General features: G+C 34.0%; 1 protein-coding gene and 1 long non-coding RNA gene across 2 annotated transcripts in view; both read right to left on the bottom strand.

Moving 5' to 3' along the window:
• Positions 1-12,912, bottom strand: part of LOC117102152 (centrosomal protein of 112 kDa-like) — an 18,387-nt gene extending 5,475 nt beyond the window's left edge. The window contains exons 1-8 of the mRNA XM_033242360.1: positions 12,906-12,912; positions 12,271-12,317; positions 11,248-11,331; positions 10,603-10,763; positions 3,215-3,270; positions 2,818-2,963; positions 2,444-2,542; positions 1,276-1,417 (exon numbers count right to left, since the gene is read on the bottom strand). Coding sequence (XP_033098251.1) covers positions 1,276-1,417; positions 2,444-2,542; positions 2,818-2,963; positions 3,215-3,270; positions 10,603-10,763; positions 11,248-11,331; positions 12,271-12,317; positions 12,906-12,912 — 742 coding nt within the window. The remainder of the gene's footprint in view (positions 1-1,275; positions 1,418-2,443; positions 2,543-2,817; positions 2,964-3,214; positions 3,271-10,602; positions 10,764-11,247; positions 11,332-12,270; positions 12,318-12,905) is intronic.
• A 675-nt stretch (positions 12,913-13,587) lies between these two features.
• Positions 13,588-21,320, bottom strand: part of LOC117102146 — a 12,435-nt gene continuing 4,702 nt past the window's right edge. The window contains exon 3 of the long non-coding RNA XR_004444364.1: positions 13,588-13,978. This is a non-coding gene — a long non-coding RNA (uncharacterized LOC117102146). The remainder of the gene's footprint in view (positions 13,979-21,320) is intronic.

Raw genomic sequence — 21,320 nt, 5'->3', positions numbered from 1 at the left:
TAAATATGTTAGGTCAAATTTGTGTGGAGGTTGAAAAATACAGGGGGAGTCTTTATGGCCCAAAATAGTGATTTTAGTAATGTAATTCGACAGGCAAATTACAGTAATATTTTTAGCAAATTTCTTTAAAAAATTTCGTAGGCATAGGGCCTAAGTCTAGCTAGGTATACAGTAATTCCATTTTACAGTAGTTTGGAACGATATCAGGAGTGGGGGTGGTGGCAGTGGCCTACAATTTATTTGAAGCTATCTTGTGTCAGATCGTCCACACCAGTTGGGCCCAATCGTCTGTCACCCGAAGTTTTCATTACGATGATCAAGAATGTATACTATCTAGGCCCTAGGCTAGGCTTAGATTGCTGCCTTCACTCTGCTACGTATACTACTACCGCATAACAAAGAAAGCGACCCACGTGGTGCATTCTTAAATTTTACACACATTAAAATGTATTAGACGATAACACGATATCAATGACTGAACGATCTACCACCCTCGCATCGCAGTTCCTACTGTACTGAACTAGGCCTAGCTTAGGCCTAATGTTTTTGTGGAAAGTTAGATAGTCGTTATGTACCCGACAGTCGGCTGCCTTTATATCTTCACTTGTCTTCAATTTGCATTCAAAGGGTACATTGGTGCATAGCCAATTGTCGGGAATATAGTACCTTCATATGACTACTCATACAACAGAAAAAAAACGTCGCATGGATTTAGTGAAAAATGGAGATCTAAATGAAAAAAACGATGTATTTCAGCAAGTATTAAAACCTTTTTGTTTTATTTTAGGCCTTCTTCAAAATACCTATGCCACAGCAGTTGATTTTTTTTTTGCCGTAAAACCAAAATATTTCCATCCATGCCGACTTGCCGATCGGTTAGCGTGAGCCCTGACTGAACTCTGCAGAAATTTCACATCGAACTTCCCATCGCGAGGTAAAACAAAATGTCGGAAAACTTTACTTTGACGCATGCGCATTTGCATAAATGTCTACGCACACACATACTACACACAATACAAAAAAAAAGGAAATGTGAAGAGTGATTACAATAGTTCCTATTGCATTACATGCATAGGAACTAAAAAAAAAAAAATGAACAGAGATACAGGGTACAGGATCTATTACCCATGTACGATGAAATATGGTAGACAACAATGGAAAAAAAGGGAAGGGGGGCAACTATGGTGTAGTGATGCACTTTAACCTATAAAACACCGAGGTGACGTCAGACATATTCTACATGAAAGCCAACTGAATTATCAATACAGTTAATACCTTGAAAGTTATCAACATTTTTCCAATGTTTCTTCATCAGTTTGTTCACTTTATCATCTGTCAACCGAGCTTGATCAGCAAGAGTTTCATAGAATGAGGTCTCTTGTTCCTTAATAGATTCCAGATAATTTGTTTTCAATTGCTAAAAATAATAAATAATAATGTGTCTTTTAGATGCTCATCTATTTCAAATAAATTACGGAAAATTAACTATCTCGTCTGTTGTTTTATTGAATATATATTTGCCTATGCAGCACACACCATTGGTTTTCTATAATGGCAACGTATGTTTCTACTTTGTGCAATCGTACTTATTTTATATTATCAAGACATACGTGGAACCGATATGTTAAATGAAATATATTTTGCTGTGCATGGTGTTTATATCAATTAATTAACTAATTAAGATATTAATTAAGATATTTTAATTAAGATTTTCGTCAGTTAGTGTTAAAATCTCTATTTGAGATCCAGCGCCGCCATTGATGCACGGTAGAGATTGCATCTTTAGATCTCCGATCTTGTTCACAAATTCACGGACTAGTGCTGTCCCATAAGAATTTCGTAGGACGCGTTAAGAATGACAAAAATATTCTCTCTGTATCTACTGGAACCATCCCGCATAGCTTGTATTCCACTATTTGCATTCAAACCTGGGCTGTGTATATATATTGCCTTGGTTTGGCTCTGTACACATTAGTGATCGTGGGACTAGTTTGGGCCCTACCTAAGCTGGTTGAACGTTTCGTTTGGGTCTGTACCCTAGCTGCACTGATGAGGCCTGGAAGGCCGAAACGAATCGGTCTGCAGATATTGGGATTCCTTCCAGTGGATGTTTAGTTTATTCTGATCGGATTTTCTCTACTGTTCTGTTTTAATTTTAATTTTAAATTGTTTTGCATTATATGGCCGTTTGCTGTTTTTCTGTTTTTTTCCATTTGCCTTTCAAACTTAGATTGGCTGCAAAGTACTGCAAAACAATGGTTAATGGTCATGTATTTCTATAGCGCCTTTGACAGAAAAAAACAGTTTCAATGCGTTTTAAGCCACAATAAACTAACATTAGTTTATGAACAGGCGCAAACAATATAAGCTAATAGATGAATATATATGTAGGTATAGATACACATGTATGTATGTGTATATTATGTTTACACATATTCCATACTTTTCTAAGTCCACTGATCTGTTGAGCCTCACTGTAATCAAGTTCGTCAATGTAATCGTTACATTCGTTCCTCTGCTGCCCCAGCAAATCATGGTGGGCCTGTTAATATTACGATACAAATATCGGTCAACATGTAATGGGAGATAAATGATAATAATGAAAGTTTGTAATTAAGAATATGAAATGACAAAATTTTAGGTTTCAGATCATACGTACAATAAAACTAATGTACGTATTAAATTAGTAATGTTGTAATTAGGCCTATGCCAAGTTTCTGATATTTCTGAACAGTTTGCATGATTTAGTTTTTTGATATAGTTTTAGATATTACATACATGTCTAGACAATTAAATGCAAATATAGAATAAACTTACTTCAACAAAATCTTTTGCTTTAGCTTTAATTGTATTTTCCTTTAATTTCTGTTTCTCATTTTGATGCTTTTTCTTTAGTTTCACCATATTTTCACATCTGAACTCTTCAAGCTTGCTTGCTAATTGCATTGTTTGTCGCTTTACCTCTGATGAACAGAATCATCACATGGGTAAAAAAAGTACATAAATATAAACTTAGCAGTTGCAAAGTCTCATTAATAAAACTAAGGGTAAGTAAAGCATATTCTACAAAGCCCACATCTACTACATAAGACATTAGCATACCACAGCTTGTCTACACTTGTGGAAACTATTGTGTGTTCCTAACTGAAGATCTCATTATTCCTACTGCCAATAAGGTGCTCTGCCTATACTCTACTTAAAAAAAAAAACTCACCTGCTTTATGGTTCTCATGTACACGGCTTAAATCAGACTCGTACTGCTTTATTATACTATATAAAGAAAAGTAATGATTCATATTCAACAAAATATTTACTAATAAACTCATAATTGCTTATCTTTAACCAACCAACCTAAAAACGGCTTGTTTTTAGTACACTAAAAATAATAGCAATACAGTTGACTGCACACAACCATGCAACCAATCTAGATGCAATATCGGCTCCCATATTAACACAGATCCTATGATCACTGTAGTGATTATCCAGCCAGGACAATTTCACAACAGATTCGACTGTCAAGCCGCAGAACAAAAAAATTATCGACTTATTTGATTGTGTTGGATTGGATTGGATTTATTTCTTTGGCGTAAACACCAAGGATAGCCCACAAAAGTCTAGAAGAAGACTTATTTTCAGTGGGGTCCTTCTGGTGGTGATTGGGCGGTACACAGGAAGAAAATCTTCTACTCTTTTCCGAAGAGCGTACTTCATTCTTTAACGTGAGACCAACGGCTTATTTCATCCCTCCAGCTGAAACACAAGGAAAGGCAACGATTGGAATCGAATCGGGGACATGGAGATCTCCTCGGTTCAGCGAACATACCGTGGGTACCACCAGGTTAGCCGACCGAGCTAAGCTGCTCTCTCAATAATTGTTAATAATGGAATTATTAGGAATTTTGGATTCCTTTTGCATTACAAATCTATGCCTTATAAATATACCAATGACATATTATATGGATGGACTAATGTTTTCATTTTTATATATTTATAAATATATAAATTTTTACTTATCAAATTGACCTTAGTTATTTTGACTGTATGCTATTTTCTTACAATACCCATTTTAATGCACTCATATATTAATATTCATGATGGTTTATCATTACTTGCATTACTATTACTTTATTTATGTTTTATCTATAAACCGGTGCCTAACAAATTTCAACGCCTCTCTATAGTTTCAGCAAGACCTAAGCAACCATTGCTAACTAAAAGTGATTTGTTACATATATTTTTAGATTTATACAATCATATTATTTTATTTATGTATGTATTGGTACAAATGGGAGCTGAGGCTGCATCAGCGACTGAGCGCCATAACGCCAAAAGTGGTGCACACAAGCTCTTGACCATGAAGCAGGGTAGAATAAAATTACAACATAAATACCTGTACAAGCAATTATTCGATTATACAAATAGAGAATATACAATACAATCAACATTAATTTTAAACAATAATATATCAAAAAATATAATTACACACATTATAAATTATTCAATTATTACAAGAAATTATTCAGTTACTTCAAATTATTATTCAATTATTACAACCTTAGCATCATAAATGTTGTGGTTGTTTTATATACATGTATATATATATATATATATATATATATATAGGCCTATATATAATATTAAATGATATATATATAGTCTTATATATACCAAACAAATTTGTATTTTCAGAATTCCGGTTACATGTAATGTTGAAAATTGGTGAACAGGTAAACCCGCCTTAGAGGTATAGATGTACTAGAATTTTATCAGGTACATGAAGTTGTAACTTACCAGAGTATACGATGTCCGAGGTATTTGTGTTGCAGTCACTTCGACCCCAACGAACATAAGTTGCTCCTGCATTTCTTTGTCCACACTTCACGGGTTCGACTGTTAAGTTTTACGTGAGTTGAAGAGATTTTCAGAAAAAACACATGGAGAGAAAAATATGCAAACACATAATTATGCTTAATGTAAAAAATTCAGAATAATTATGTTCAAAAACTAATTTTGTTTTTCTGGGATTTCTGAGATTTTATCTGAGTGATTAAATTAATAATTGAGTGAAAAATAAATGAAAATAATGAACGAATGAATGAACTAATGAATATGCAAGTAAAAGAAAGCATGGATAAAAATAAATGGAAAAATATATGAATGAACGTATCACTAAATAAATGAACTAGTGAATATATATATATTTGCCTGGATGCAAGTGCTTGGATTTTCATCTAGTGCTTTGAATTTTACTGTATTCTGTTGTTGCCACCTTCTGTTGCTCACATATAGATCTGGTAGCGAACAAGGCGTTCGCACATCTTCATGTATCTTGACGACAGACTGGTCTTCGCCGACACATTTAGCCCATTTGTAATGATCTCAACTTTTTGCAACCCTAAACCGGAATGTCCAAAATTATGTAGTTTCTACACATGCACTAGAATTTTACGATCAAGGTTGTGAAAAGAAACTCAATCTATGACGAGTATTTCCTTCATGGACAGAAAGTGTACTGATCACACACAAACTAAATTTTGAGTCTCAATGAGTGTAGTTAAGTTTTGTTCTGGGCAAGGCAAATCCTAAATAATGCATTTTAAGATATTATAAATCCTAAAACTTTGCCTTGCACTAGTTTCGTCGGTTATTTAGCAAATTTCGTCGATCTGGTACAATGTCACCACCGCATGAGGCCACTTAAGGCCGATTTCGGACGATCTTCTTAAAGTGATTCCATTAAACGCAATTAATTTCTGAGCACCTTCGCTGGTGGCTAGACGACAACAGGTTAATGCAAGAGAAGGTCTTCCCCATGGCGGTTCTAGACATCTGCATCCGACCAAAAATAGGGTGGGGCCACGGCGGTTTCATACGCACCATATTGGGACAATAAGTGTTTTCAACGCGCCTTTCATATATTTACGCACCGCAAGCCTCGAACGAACACACTCATGTCGCGATTGGGATCGTGAAAATTTTTGCAACGCATGAATTTATATAAAAATCATGAATTTTAACAAGAAAAGTAAGGCCGGTCTACAGTAAAAATGTAAACAAACAAAGACCTAACTCCGTAAATGTTAATATCGCTAAACATGGTCGTAATTATCGTCGTTTTACAAGATTGTGCAATTTTTCTGGATGTTAGCGTTGGTCGCCAATGAAAAATCAGTGTCTGTTCTTGTATTCTGTGAAATATTGGCCTGACAACTTCTTCCAATTTAAAAAAAAATTTCGATTGAAAACAGCAAATATTTTGGCTTTACTAGGCGTTCTTGACAACTCCACGGGCTCATACGCGCAATTTTACGCGTTGTTTATACATGCGCTAGGCCTAGATTGAGGCCTAGATTTTATTGGGGTTTTGGATAGGCTTTGCTGCATTAATATTGTTAAATGTTAAAAGTATAATTGTATAATATATATATATTATTTTTATTTAGCTAATATATGATAAATACAGGCCTGCATTGAATAATATTTTATATGTTGATGGCAATAATTAGGATGGCTCTAAAATAAAGAAAATTTAAAATATAAATAAATGTAAACAATGATCCAATATTCATCTGTGAAAATAGCCAGTATCATTTACAAACATCATTCTTCTTACACCTCAGTTTACAAATAGACACAAACATTATGTTCTACATGTTATATTTTTAATGAACAAAATAAACCTTTAAAAAATACAAGAATCCAAATTAAACCGAAAGGTCCACTGATGACAGCAGATAAAATAATACTTACTCAAAGTTTAGGGATTCAATACTTTGATATTAATTATGTCATCATCAGGAATCCAAATTAAAGGTATGCAATCAGGTTAATACTGACAGTTATTTTTGTACAAATTGCTATTGCACTTTATAAGTAGAAAATCCAATATATTCACACTATATTATAGTACTGCACAACAAAATATGTTATTGCGCTTTGTGTTAATATGTGCAGTAATTAGTGTGTAAATTTATTTTCATAAAAAGGGTACGGGGTTTTAAACAATCTGTTCTCAATAGTAATTTGATTCAGATAAAATATAAATTTCCCATCATCTGAAAGTCCCAGGTCTCTTCAAAAATACAAACAAGAATGCTAAACAAAACTGTCTGTAACAGCAGGGATGCAGAGACAAAATGACGAGTTCATCTGTTTCCATGTAGCTTGCATATCGATTAAAACCGGATAGATGTAAAACATATCTCACCATAGTATCTGATTTTCATCCTGCGTCGTAACAATTAAATAAGCTGAAAAGATAAATATAAATATATTTTAATTAGGCAATACATAACAATATAATTCATTCTAGGCAATGGAAAGTAAAATATTTTAAGTGTTAATTATATTGTGCGTTCACTTTTCCCTTGGTTTCGATGTAGTACAAATGGCATAACAGTTTTATTATTATTATTATTATTATTATTATTATTATTATTATTATTATTATTATTATTATTATTATTATTATTATTATTATTATTATTATTATTATTAATATTAAAAAAAATAAACACCATACATTGAAAAAAGGGGCCAAAATTTAAAAATGGACAACCAAGTTAATGCTTAGGAAGACTGGCGCTTGCTAAAGGTCTCCCAACAATATAACGAAAACGGATATCAATGAAAATACAATATTTTATATACTGTATTTAAGAACATGCGATTGTATTTTTTTCTTAAACATAGGTCTACGCCATATATTCAATTCCCATTCCACACACATTCAATCAAACCATTGAACTACACATTTTCAAGCATTTATAATTTACAAGTGATTAACTTTCATTAAAAACACAAGTTAGTTTTTATACTTTTTGCTACGATAATTTAAATGGTTTGAAAGACAACGGCTGAAGTTACAACATGACCAATAATTAAAAATTTAATAACGGTTTAACTATTTAATGTTTTATTATTTGAATTATTATTATTAGTTCAGCACCACAAACAGTATGTATAAGTTCTACTGTTTTCTCTACTCTCTCCGTTCCACGCGCCTCAGGATATTGGTTAAGTAACAATTATTGTTGTGTCTTCTTAATAATGTGACCATTATAAGTATAATAATAATAATAATAATAATAATAATAATAATAATAATAATAATAATAATAATAATAATAATCAAATATTTTTGGACATTTTAAAATTACAAGATATATGTTTTTATAGAACTTGGGGTCTGAATAATCCTAAAAATATGTCTATAGCGAATAGACTATGCCTAGCGTAGGCCTATTTCACGTGAGAGCATACCGCGTATACTTAAAATTTAAATACCCTCCGGGCCAAACATTGTTTACTTCCACATAAGCCCAGGCGGCAGTCTACCCTCCCGTAGCGTAGGCTATTTTTAGGGAGCCTATACCTAGTTTTGCCTATGGAAGACTGCTAGAAACATTTGAATTATATTTTAAAAACATATTAGTTATCTTGTCTGCGTTATTTATTACGCCATTACGTCTAAAATGTAGACATGCTAGGCCTGCCTAGGGTAAACACGTGTATTTTAAAGGCCGAACATGGTCATTTTTAAACTTAAATAAAATTTTTACCGCAACAGTTGTCAGAGAGATTTTGTAGAGGATAATGCAGAAGTCAAATAGTAATAACATGGAGCAAGTTACAATGTTTCAAAAATTTGCAAAAATTATTTATAGCCATGTAAACTTGACATGCCAGATTTTCTTAAGTTTTGGGTGAAAAACATGGAATAAATTCAAATACTCACACGTAAAATCAGGAGCCATGTCATAGTACCTATGTTATACTACGGAACTGTTTAACATGTCTTCTTCGATAATATCATGAATATTCATTATTTTTTTAATTTTAAAGCTGTTGGTTGGTCATTCAAAAACCCATATATGGAGAATAATGAAAATATCGCTTCCGCGTTAGCGCCCCCAACTACGAGAATATCTAAAATGTATAATAGTGACCAACAGAGGGCTCACTACTTATTGTCTATATTAAAACCGCCGTTGGGCGGTTGCACCAACTTGGACAGCGTTTCCGGCATTTGGGTCGGTCAACGAAGCACGGTCGCATATCAACCTCTCAATAAATAATAATAATAAGATTTATAAAGCGCAAAAATCCACTGCAGTAGTGCTCAAGCGATGAATTTTTGGCAGTTCATCGCTCGATCCATGCTCTCCAACCACTTGTCCAGTCAGACAGTACAACACTTGTGTCGTACATCAACCGTCAGGGGTGAACGCATTTTCCAATTCTTTGTTGCTACACGTGGAAGCTTCCGTTAAGGTGAGATCGTTCTCTCTCATCAGCTCATTTATTGGGTCACTTGAATGTTGCGGCCAACGGAGTGGTACCTCAAACCAGTCATCGCATGTCAGATATTCGACCACTTCGGGCAGCCTCATCTGGACCTATTTGCCTGGAGAACCAATGCACAAATACCGGTGTATTGCATCCGTTATTGGGATTTTCTAACTTGTGCGATAGATGCTCTATCGATTTCGTGGGACGGGTTTTAGGCGTACGCGTTCCCACCTATCTCTCAGATCCCGAAGGTTCTCGGTCACATCTACCGTCATTCGTGTCGAGTTTTGTTGGTGGCGCCTCGGTTGCCAAGCCAGTGGGGATTCTATTGTTGCTAAGTCTCCTATAGGAACACCCTCTACCTCTACCAATCCGACCGGAACTTTTGAAGCAGGGCTGCAGCAGCTTAGCCAGTCTTCAGTACAGTTCAGTATGTTTTATTATTCATTTGTAAAAACCTTTAAAATAGAGTGTCGACAAAACAGCAGAGCCACTTTTGTCAAGCAGTTTATCCCATTTAAAATTAAGTTGAGTCAAATGGTTTTACATTTAACGAACCCGTATTGGTTAGGATCAAGAAGGCAATGCTCATTAACAAATGAACTTACATTGTGAATCCAGAATCTTACAATTCAACGGATGACAAAAACAGGTCTAGATTTAGACATCATCCTTGTAAACGGGTACGGTGTTTACACACTTCCAGTGTAAGGGAACAGTGTCAGTAAATATACATATGAAAATGTTTCTACAAATGACAGGCAATGAAGCTAGCAATTGGTTTTAATAATTTTAGCAGAAATTATATCCGGACCTGACGCAAAATTTAACCGAAATGAACAGTAACATTGTTGGTGTTGAGAAACTGCATGAGGTTATTCAAGTGATCATATTCCGTTTTGATAAATTTTAGAAATATACGCGTTGTAGATAGGTGAAATAAAATGTGATGACAAACAAAATAAAGTTCAAAAGTGTTATGATTGCTGGTAACTGGTTATCGATAACACTAATATTAGATCAATTCGAGAGCGATTAGATAAATTTGGTGTCCATGAAGATTACCGTGTCTTATAAACCACCTCACTCATCTGATGAAGCTTGTAAATAAAATCCATCGTTAGTCCAAAAAAGTGCTGCCTATTCATTTGTTCATAGGATCTAGGGGAATTTGATATTTCCTGTTACTATTTACAAAGTTATGGCCTTCTAAAAATGCTCCAAATTTAATCTAGAAAAAAGAACCCCTTTTCCCAATTCGTACTCCATTTTGTTTTTGTACTATTATTATTATTATTGACTATTATTTACCTTTTCATCTGGATTTCCGTTAGGTGACTATCTTCACATAACTTAGACAACACAGAATATTGATGCTCAATTCTGTTCTGCATTTCTTGCTCTTCTTTCTCGGTAATGCTTTTGTACTGGACAGCAAGTGCTTGTCTCCTGGCTAATCTATCCTGCAGAATCTACAATAAATAATAATTATTACATAATTGGTTGTGGACTGTTTGTTCTCTGCTACAGCAGATGATTTAGAAATAACTATTAGTATTGTAATGACGTAAACATCCAAACATAATGGAGAATAATCAATTAGATTTTCAGTAAATTAGATTGCAATACCTGTTATATTTTAAAACACAGAAATTACAAGGCTTGTGGGACAGCATAAGATAGCTCAACATAAATTTCTATGTGAAGAATAACAGTGGATATTGACAAAAGAGCAGCCCAAAACCATGGAGGGTTTGGTCAAATCATTTGTTATAGAAATAACCTCTCACTTTGCATAAAACCATCAAAATAATCACAAAATCCACAGGGGGATTCATCCTTAGGCTTTTCCCCCACTTCCAAATTAAGCTTTTTTCTTGAACCCTACCGGGAAAGACAGGGTCTAATGAAAACATTATTCACAAAAATTGCATGAAAATTGCATGAAAAGCATACAGAAGCCTGGCGTATACATTCCCTTCCTAGAGACTTCTGTACTTCTGCCATGTTGTCTGACATCTTTTCCCTTAATGCATTAACCTGTTGGAGATGATCAATACAAATATTATAAAACTATTATGAACAAATAAAACCAAACATGGTACAAAATATCTCGGAATCTCAAAATGGGTAATTGAGCATTACTAGAATATTTTGTGAAACACGTGCTCAAATTTGTTTTGGTATTTATTTCATTCTGAGATGCTTATTCATTTTAATTTTTAAGGAACTTGTCATGAGCTAGTCTTAGATTGGACAACCTCAGATAGAAGGTTATTTCAATCAATTGTTTTACGCAAAATAACTTTGATTATAATTTTATGTGCAACATCAAAATACATATTTATGTCAATGAACATTTCTTTGTTTTCTGGATAATATAGTAACATACTGTATGGTGGAATGACTATGGCTATCATTATTGATTGTTCGATGAAATAACAGTAATCTTTATTTTCTCTCTACACTGTTTGATAGCTATAAAGCGTTGACACTTGACATTTTGCTGTAATCGGATATTGTCTTGCGGCTCTCATTTACACCGCCGTTCAATTTGTTTATTAGACAAACTTAATTTGGATCCCAAACTGAGCATCCATATTCAAATTTTGGACGAATACGTGATTTGTATGCTGTTGCTTTGATTTGAGAGTCATATTTTGCAATCTTTAGATTTTCTTTGTCTTTTGCTGAAATGAATGAACTGATGAGGTGAATGTCTTGATGAGATGATGTGTAAATAATTCAATGTTCTGACATTGCCACCAGAATCTCCGTGTGGATGAGAAATAGTTTCGCCTTATACATTTCTGATTGATTGAGATTGAATATTAGTTTCCATATTCTGTCAAATATATCCTTCTGTGAGCAAACAACCATGAGCCTTCCCCATCTTGGACCAGATCCACCCTAGGAAGAGTGGCCATTTAAAGGCATGTTGGGGTCACCACTGTTTCAAAGCAGAAGAAAAGCTCTTACAGCGCATTTCCTTGTTTTTGTTAGAACGAAGCCTTTCGGTGACGTCACTGTTTGTTATTGTTGTCGCATAATCGGCGAGCAAATTTTACATGACGGCACATGAAACACTATGACAAAACATTACATATTAGCCTTTATTATGTTAAGGAAATTCTAAAACACAATTATATTTCGTTAAAATGTAATTCTAAATTGGCTTGGTGTACAGCAAGGCCTAGCCGAGAATTACGGTACGATAAAACAAAGCAAAATAAGGGTACTAATTTCACTTGGCATGCAAATCAATCATACTTACACACTTAAAAACAAACTAATCTACCAATAAAATCACGTGCTAGTTAAGATATATGGCAAGTAAGTTCACAAATTTTATTTTAAATTGATGTGATTTTGTTTTGTAGTATTACAATGAACATCACATAGGCTATCCTAGGCCATGTCTAACCGCTTATAAAAATGCAGAAAAAAGACCTAAACGCCAATTTTTGATTTTAATACGCCTTTTCTTTGTTTTACCGTACCGTAATCCTTGGCAGGCCTAGACGATACGCAGTGTGCAGCAGTGTGGCAAAGGAAAGTTTTTTTTTTTTCTGAGCATGTGCAGATTGTGCTTATTTGGCTCAGCATAACAATACCACACATAAGGCTAATTCAAGTTAGACGGCTTAAACCAGCCAGCTTCCTATCCTGGTAAAAGTTAAAGTCCTTGCTCACGTTGCCGTAAAAAAAAAACGATTTACGGTAAATCTACGGTCAACTATTTTATAATTATCTTTTCGATATTTTTATGATTCAATTACTGATAATTTGAAATACGTTTAAAAAATGTCGTTTTTAGTTTTATTTAGGTAATCAGTAATTTTCTAAGCCGCACGAATACAGCGGTTTTGTCAATAGCCACTGTAACCGCGGTGGTAGCCGTTGCTAGGCCAGGTCCATGGAAACTGCGTCTATGGTCAATTGACAATATTTGCGCGTACACACATCAACATACGTCTATAGCTATCTAGGCCTAGACCTATTTAATTAGTGTAGTACACAGCTGCAATTGTTTTAAGGGCAAAAGTCATTAATAAAACTACTCTTAATCATAAAATTATGTATATGTTAGTTCAGTATATTTTATTTAATGTATCACACTTGTGCAATGTGTTTTATTTTCTATATTCTACACTGCAGTGACAATTGTCAGGTTTTTAACAGGTATTTTAATGAGTTTTAACAGGTATCAACATGTCAAACAGAAATGATTACATAAACAGAAATACTGTTTTTTTTCCCTTTTAATTTGCAAACAAAATAGTAAAGGTACAATTACATAGCCTATTAAACTTAGATTTGCAATTAAAATAAACATATTTATTGAATTAAACATAAGTAGCTTAGCTTATTCATTGAAATTTACTCACAAATTAAATGAAAATCAATTAAATAATTAGAATTTTAAATTATCCTACAAAAAAATTACCATTATGTAGTCAAAAATTATAGATTTGCATTATTAATTTTTATATAGAGTAAACTTCAAAAATATTTTCAGTGTTATACTGGAATACAAAATAGCACACACACAATGTACATTATTGTATGTTTGATTCTCGCACGCTTCTTTCATTGATTAAGGATCATTGTTCTGTATGTTTCTTATTTAAAGTAGTGTACACCTTTGCAACTTGTATGTAACAAGCATTCCCATCATTCAAGATATCTAGAATAAAGAAAAAATATTATGTTTTCTATAGCATTCTAGAAAATAAAAGACGAATTAAAAATCTTTTTTATTAATTTTCAAAAGATTTAGGTGGAAGCATATTAAGATCTCACATGAGTAAAACAGGTAGGTAAATAATGTGAGAAGTAAAAAAACTTAAAAAAAAAATGTGTTACAAAAAATCAAACCACACATTGAGGGTCAATTAAATAAAGATGCTCAGCAAAACTGATAAAAAAAGCATCAATTGACAAACAACAAAAAAATAACACCAAGTATAGTACCAAGTAGTATAGTGTTTTCTGAAATAGTAAATGTTTTTAAAACATGTACACTTCATGATGATCAGTTAAATGTTAAAAATGAAAAAAAAAATATGTAAGTTGTTCATCGATATTGTTAATACTCTTACAGTAGTCATAGAGCAAGACAACCTGAAAATCAAAATTAATTATTACATTTGATCAAGACGTGATGAAGATATTTAATTCCACATTTTAATTACATTGTTTTAAACATTAAAAACTGCAGACAAGAAAGAGATACACAATAAACAATAGAACCCAAAGGAATACAACATCCTCTAATAAACAGACCTACTAGGGTTACTCACGTGTCTGCTACCCTGATTGATAACATCTTAACAATAATGTTTTATCACACAAAATAAAATCTGGGGTGTGTGTGTCTGGCTTAAATGACCACTTTCCATTTTTTCAAATTACAAAATCTATGCCACTTGGATTCAAGAAATCCTACACACGCCCTACACGGTCATTCGATCAAGAAGCTATTGCCAATTTTAAGTCACCTAAGCTCAGTTGATCTGACTGGAGTTTTGCTTTCAACACTGAATCCGCTGAATTAGCTTATGAGACCTTTTACAATCATCTTTTAAGTCTCTACAATATTCATTTCCCCTCTAAGGTGCGTGCATGTAACCCTTCTAAATCACAAAATCGTCGTAATATTCCACGTAAGCCATGGATTACCTCTGCCATTGTCAAATCAATTAAATGTAAAGAGAACCTTTATAGGAGGTACGTAGCTAATCCATCCTTATCAAACAAAATTAAACTTAATGTATACCGCAATAAATTAACCACCCTTATCAGAATTTCCAAAAAGAATTACTATACAAATAAACTAGAGAGCTGCAAGTACAACAGTAAGCTCTCTTGGAATATTTTGAATGACATTTTAGGACGTAATAATAAACCAAACTCGCCTTCAGTTTTCTATGATTGTAATAATCATCAAATGTCTGATACTGAACATATTGCAAAATCTTTCAATCAATACTTTGCAAATATTGGTCCTAAACTTGCAAATAACATTCCAAAGAATAACCTCGATTTTAAACAGTTCCTTTTGAATATTAATCGTCCTCCAAATTCTTTCTTTTTTTTCTCCCACTGATTCTTTAGAAATTATACAAATTTGCAGGTCATTTAAAAGCGGCACTAGCAGTGGTTTTGATAACATTAAACCAAATGTTATCAAAGTAGTAGTATGTAACTGTATTGCATCCCCATTAGAACATATTATTAATTTATCACTAACTACCGGCGTTGTCCCAACCAAGCTCAAAATTGCCAAAATCATCCCAGTCCATAAAAAAGACGACCAGCATATAATTTCAAATTATCGGCCCATCTCTGTGCTTCCTGCTTTTTCAAAAATTTTTGAGAAAATTGTTCATAATAGATTATATAGTTATATTTCTAAATTTGACTTTTTGCACAAATCAATTTTGAGCTTGGTTGGGACAACGCCGGTAGTTAGTGATAAATTAATAATATATTCTAATAGGGATGCAATACAGTTACATACTACTACTTTGATAACATTTGGTTTTATGTTATCAAAACCACTGCTAGTGCCGCTTTTAAATGATTTGCAAATTTGTATAATTTCTAAAGAATCAGTGGGAGATTGCAATTATTCTTATCTCCCCATTATTACAATAATGAATATGGGGTAGTACTAGACTGTTATAAAGTGAGAATAATGTATTGGTTGGTAAGAACCCCTTGAGTCTAAATAAAATGCCAGAGTATTTGGATACAATATTACTCACATGTATCGTGTGAGTATTCCATGCTAAGGATTCATCAAGCGTAATGCCATGAAACTTGAGGTGTGATACTTTTGAAATTGGAATTTTGTCTATGGTAACTATTTGGTCTTGATATATACGATTAGGCTACTAAACCTGTTTTTAAATATCATGTATTTGGTCTTGTCTATATTAAGGGATAATTTATTTGCTTTCAGCCAATTAGATATACGAGTCAGTTCACAATTTACGATACGAATAAGGTGTTGAAAATTTGTATGCGATGGCAGAAGATTGGTATCATCATGTGCAAAAAGTCAAATTTAGAAATATAACTATATAATCTATTATGAACAATTTTCTCAAAAAGTTTTGAAAACGCAGGAAGCACAGAGATGGGCCGATAATTTGAAATTATATGCTGGTCATCTTTTTTATGGACTGGGATGATTTTGGCAATTTTGAGCTTGGTTGGGACAACGCCGGTAGTTAGGAAATTAATAATATGTTCTAATGGGGATGCAATACAGTTACATACTACTACTTTGATAACATTTGGTTTTATGTTATCAAAACCACTGCTAGTGCCGCTTTTAAATAATTTGCAAATTTGTATAATTTCTAAAGGATCAGTGGGAGATTGCAATTATTCTTATCTCCCCATATAATATTACAATAATGAATATGGGGTAGTACTAGACTGTTATAAAGTGAGAATAATGTATTGGTTGGTAAGAACCCCTTGATGATACATGTGAGTAATATTGTATCCAAATACTCTGGCATTCGCTTATGTACAAATGCTCAATTCCTGGCCCACTCACAACCTCTCTTTGCCTCATTTAATACTCTCACCGTTTATGACATACAAAAACTTCAACTTGGTATATTTATGTACAAATTCAACCATAATCTTCTACCACCAGACACATTTTTTAATTATTTTCATCAAGTTAATGCGATTCATGATTACTCAACACGAATCTCGAATCAAATTAGACCCCACGACTTTAAAACAGACTTGGCACGAAATACAATCAGACGTCAGGGGCATATTTTCTTTAATAACATCAGCTGTGAAATAAAAAGTTGCTCGTCCGTCTATTCTTTCAAGAAGGCACTCAAGAAAAATTTTTTTGTCTCACTTTAAAGCCCCATTCCCGGCAAAATTTCACTAAAAACTGACTTTTTTTTTTAGAAAACATGCATTTGCATTACTCCAATTATTATAATTCAGGGAAAAATATTGGCATGAATTTTAGTTTTACGCAAAAGAATTAAAAAAATTAGAAATACAGACTGTTTCTCATAAAATATTACCATTTTCTCGACGAATTAATCGTTACTAGGCAAATTCAGAGGTTGTAGATCGCATCCACTGGAATACTCTCGCTTTTATGTATACTTTACAGTCAATAAAGTGCGCACTCTCTAATGAGATTAGTTTTTGTACTTCGCATCTCGCACAATGCGGTCGTTCGATTAGGCTGAGATATGTTTGTTTAAGTGTCGAAATCTCAATCAGAATCAGTTTTTTAACAAATTTGAAATAATTCCTATGAAATATTATAATTCACAAGTGTCAATACTAGCAACGGAAAATATCATGTCGGCCGTTTTTATGTGTGATAACATTTGAAGAAAGGCATACGTTCGTCCTTCTATCACATGCCTCCATCACATGCTGTATATGTGTATAGACGGTCAGTCCATCACATGCAGTAAATTTATGTGTCCATAATTTTAAGGTTCTCCCCCACCCGGGACTGTCCATCAGATGCTGTATTTTCTAACCATTTTTTTCCCAAACATCATTTGATTAAGCTATGCTGTAAATTTATGTGTCCATAATTTTAAGGTTCTCTCCCACCCGGGACTGTCCATCAGATACATGCCTCCATCACATGCTGTATATGTGTATAGACGGTCAGTCCATCACATGCTGTAAATTTATGTGTCCATAATAATTCTAAGGTTCTCCCCCACCCGGGACTGTCCATCAGATGCTATGTTTTCTAACCATTACTTTCCCAAACATCATTTGATGAAGCTATGCTGTAAATTTGTGTGTCCATAATTTTAAGGTTCTGCTCCACCCGGGACTGTCCATCAGATGCTGTATTTTCTGACCATTATTTTCCCAAACATCATTTGATGAACTCCCGTCCCCCCGCCAACCCTTAGGTTCGTCCGTCCATCACATGCTGCCCCCGCTAACCCTTAGGTTCATCCATCCATCACATGCTGCATATGTCCAGAATTTTTAACCATCATTTCTTGGAAAATAATTCCAAAAATGTTGATTTTTATTGCTTGACGGTAGGCTGGTGGTAGGCCAAGAAACTTACTTTATACGTAACTGTATAGTATATCAGATGTGTCTAGGCCTACACCAGGTCCGACGGTGTCGCCCGAAGAGAAGCCTACATTACGTATGTGTCTAGGCCAAGGTACACTAGGTCCGTCAATTTTAGCCGTTAAAGTATACTAAAACACTAATAGAACACACAGAACACCTTCAAATAATAGCACAGGTAAGTGGCCGATATGCCACAACTATCTCAGCTTGTTCAATATTTAATGACAGTCGCGAAAACAACATAAAGAACTTTTCTATACAGCTCGCGACAGAAACAAAATGTCGGGAAAGTTTGACCCGACGCATGCACAAATCAAATTTTCGACTAAAATACGACTCAAAACTGGTGACAGGGGGTATATGTTTTATGGCCTACAGCTTAAATTTTTCATCTAACCGAAAAAACAAACATTTCTTGCACAATTGCATGTCCACCAGCAACTATCGAGCATAATGCATACCTGCCGCGATGCACCGTTTCGGAGCCTTGTTTACAAATATGCTGACCTCTTTTTGTTGCACATCTTATACACACATTTTATATGTGAACCATTACATAAGTTCCATGTGACCTAAGGTCACAAAGGAACTATAAAGTTATTGAAAGGGATGTTATATAGTGTTAAGATAACCAACACTATATAGGCCAATTCAACTATACCACTGGACTGAACTTTTACCTCACTAACCCATTAGATACCTGTTGAATGTCTCCTTAATTATTGTATATAATGTCTTTGACAGGACAATATCCAATTCGTTACGACAAGCCCAAGTGGTCATTTGATTTATAAAATAAGCTAAATTGAGAGACAGCTTGTTACTTAATATAAGTTAAGTTCTACCCCCAAAGTTGTTATATTATCTGACCAATAGAAACTCCCCAAATTGATGTAATAGTCAAATGATAAGAATAAGGTGATATCTTTCAACCAATCAGAGAAAGTCTTAATTTTCCCCACCCCAGGTCCGATTATCAGATGCAGGTTCGTCCGTCCATCACATGCTGCATATTTATGTGTCCAGAATTTTTAACCATCATTTCTTGAAAAATAATTCCACAAATGTTGATTTTTATTGCTTAACGGTAGGCAGGTGGTAGGCCAAGAAACCTACTTTACGTAACGGTATAGTATATCAGATGTGTCTAGGCCTACACCAGGTCCAACGGTGTCGCCCGAAGAGAAGTCTACATTACGTATGTGTCTAGGCCTAGGTACACCAGGTCTGTCAATCTTAGCCGTTAAAATATAAAACACTAATACAGAACACCTTCAAATAATAGCACAGGTAAGTGGCCGATATGCCACAACTATCTCAGCTTGCTCAATGTTTACTGACAGTCGCGAAAACAACATAAAGAACTTTTCTAGGCAGCTCACGACAGAAACAAAAATGTCGGGAAAGTTTGACCTGACGCATGCGCAAATCAAATTTTCGACTAAAAAACGACTCAAAACTGGTGGTAGGGGGTATATGTTTTATCGAATACAGCTTACATTTTTTCATCTAACCGAAAAAACAAACATTTCTTGCACAATTGCATGTCCACCAGCAACTATCGAGCACAATGCATACCTGCCGCGATGCACCGTTTCGGAGCCTATTTGTTTACAAATATGCTGACCTCCTTTGGTTGCACATCTCATACACACATTTTACATGTGAACCATTACATTAGTTCCATGTGACCTAAGGTTCTCAAACTAATTTATGAAAGAAGACAATTTCATTTTCTTACTTGAGATGCCTAATTTGTAATCTAAGTTTTGACATATAGTTTTATAAATTGTAGATCTACTGCGGGATACCCACATGATAGCGAGAGGAGGGCATGAATTTGGCCAGAGACACTTTTTTCATACATCGGCTATAAAGGAATGTTTCGTTGGTTTAGATAAGAGCTTAATACTATGCCTTACTTTTATCTTAAATTTTTTATTTTTTTATTCTGAGAGTAAAGGAGAGATTCTTCAGGATATTTTAAGCTTTTTAAATTTATTTTCAAAACCACTTTTTTTTATTTACGACTTTAAGCTATTCATCACCTTGGTATATCTTGTTTTTTCTTGCTTAATATGCTTGTTCGTCCTGTTTCGTCTGTGTTTGTTCTTTTTTCTTTTTCTTGTTAAGGTGGCCAATTGTTTTGTACGAGCACAGCTCATGAATTGGTCTCCCCACCACCCTTGAATTTGTCCTTTAATCTTCATTTGGTGAAATAAAAAAAAAAAAATACTGAATACAACAATATAATACCTATATATAATATTTATTGAACTACATACCTCATGGCATTTGAAGTAGCAAATTTTTTTGCAAGTTGTAAACTCCATGATGAGATACTCATGATGATCTATTGAATGTCTTAGAGTAAGCATGGAACAACAATAGATATTGTTCAAAAATAAGAACAAGCTAGGCTAAAAATCATACACAATTCTATTTGAGGAACGAGAGCATCAAAGATGCAATAGCCCACTTGACAATAGCTGGCAATGTTTAAGTGCTGTCGGTGGGTGGAGGTTGTGTGTTGTTATGTGTATTGAGCATAAAGAAAAACGTTTGAAGTTATAGTAGTTGTATGCATCATCATAGACCTTTTTTGTTATGTTCACTTAACAGTTAGGAAAGGTGTGATGTCGTGTACAGTGATATTAAAGGAAATATGGTTGTTGTAGGGTTTGTTGTGTACGTAACTTTTTGAAATATTTTGTACTGTAATTATGAAGATATATATGTAGCGGTTTATGATTAAAGTAGACAGTTTGGTGAGTGAATGGAATTTGTTGCACAGAAGTATTTCATTGTGAAGAAATATATTTTTCCAAAGGTGCATTATAATTACGTATATCATTTGTCTTTGGTAGTTATCCATGCAGCTTTGTTTGAGAAAGTCTAAATAACTTCTTGGCTGCCGTCAA

This window comes from Anneissia japonica, unplaced genomic scaffold (genome assembly GCF_011630105.1).
Source record: "Anneissia japonica isolate Jap-2015-1 unplaced genomic scaffold, ASM1163010v1 scaffold287617_len321496_cov130, whole genome shotgun sequence".
NCBI classification, from domain to species: domain Eukaryota; kingdom Metazoa; phylum Echinodermata; class Crinoidea; order Comatulida; family Comatulidae; genus Anneissia; species Anneissia japonica.
The sequence above is the reverse complement of the archived record's forward strand: the minus strand, read 5'-3'. Positions and strand labels throughout refer to the sequence as shown.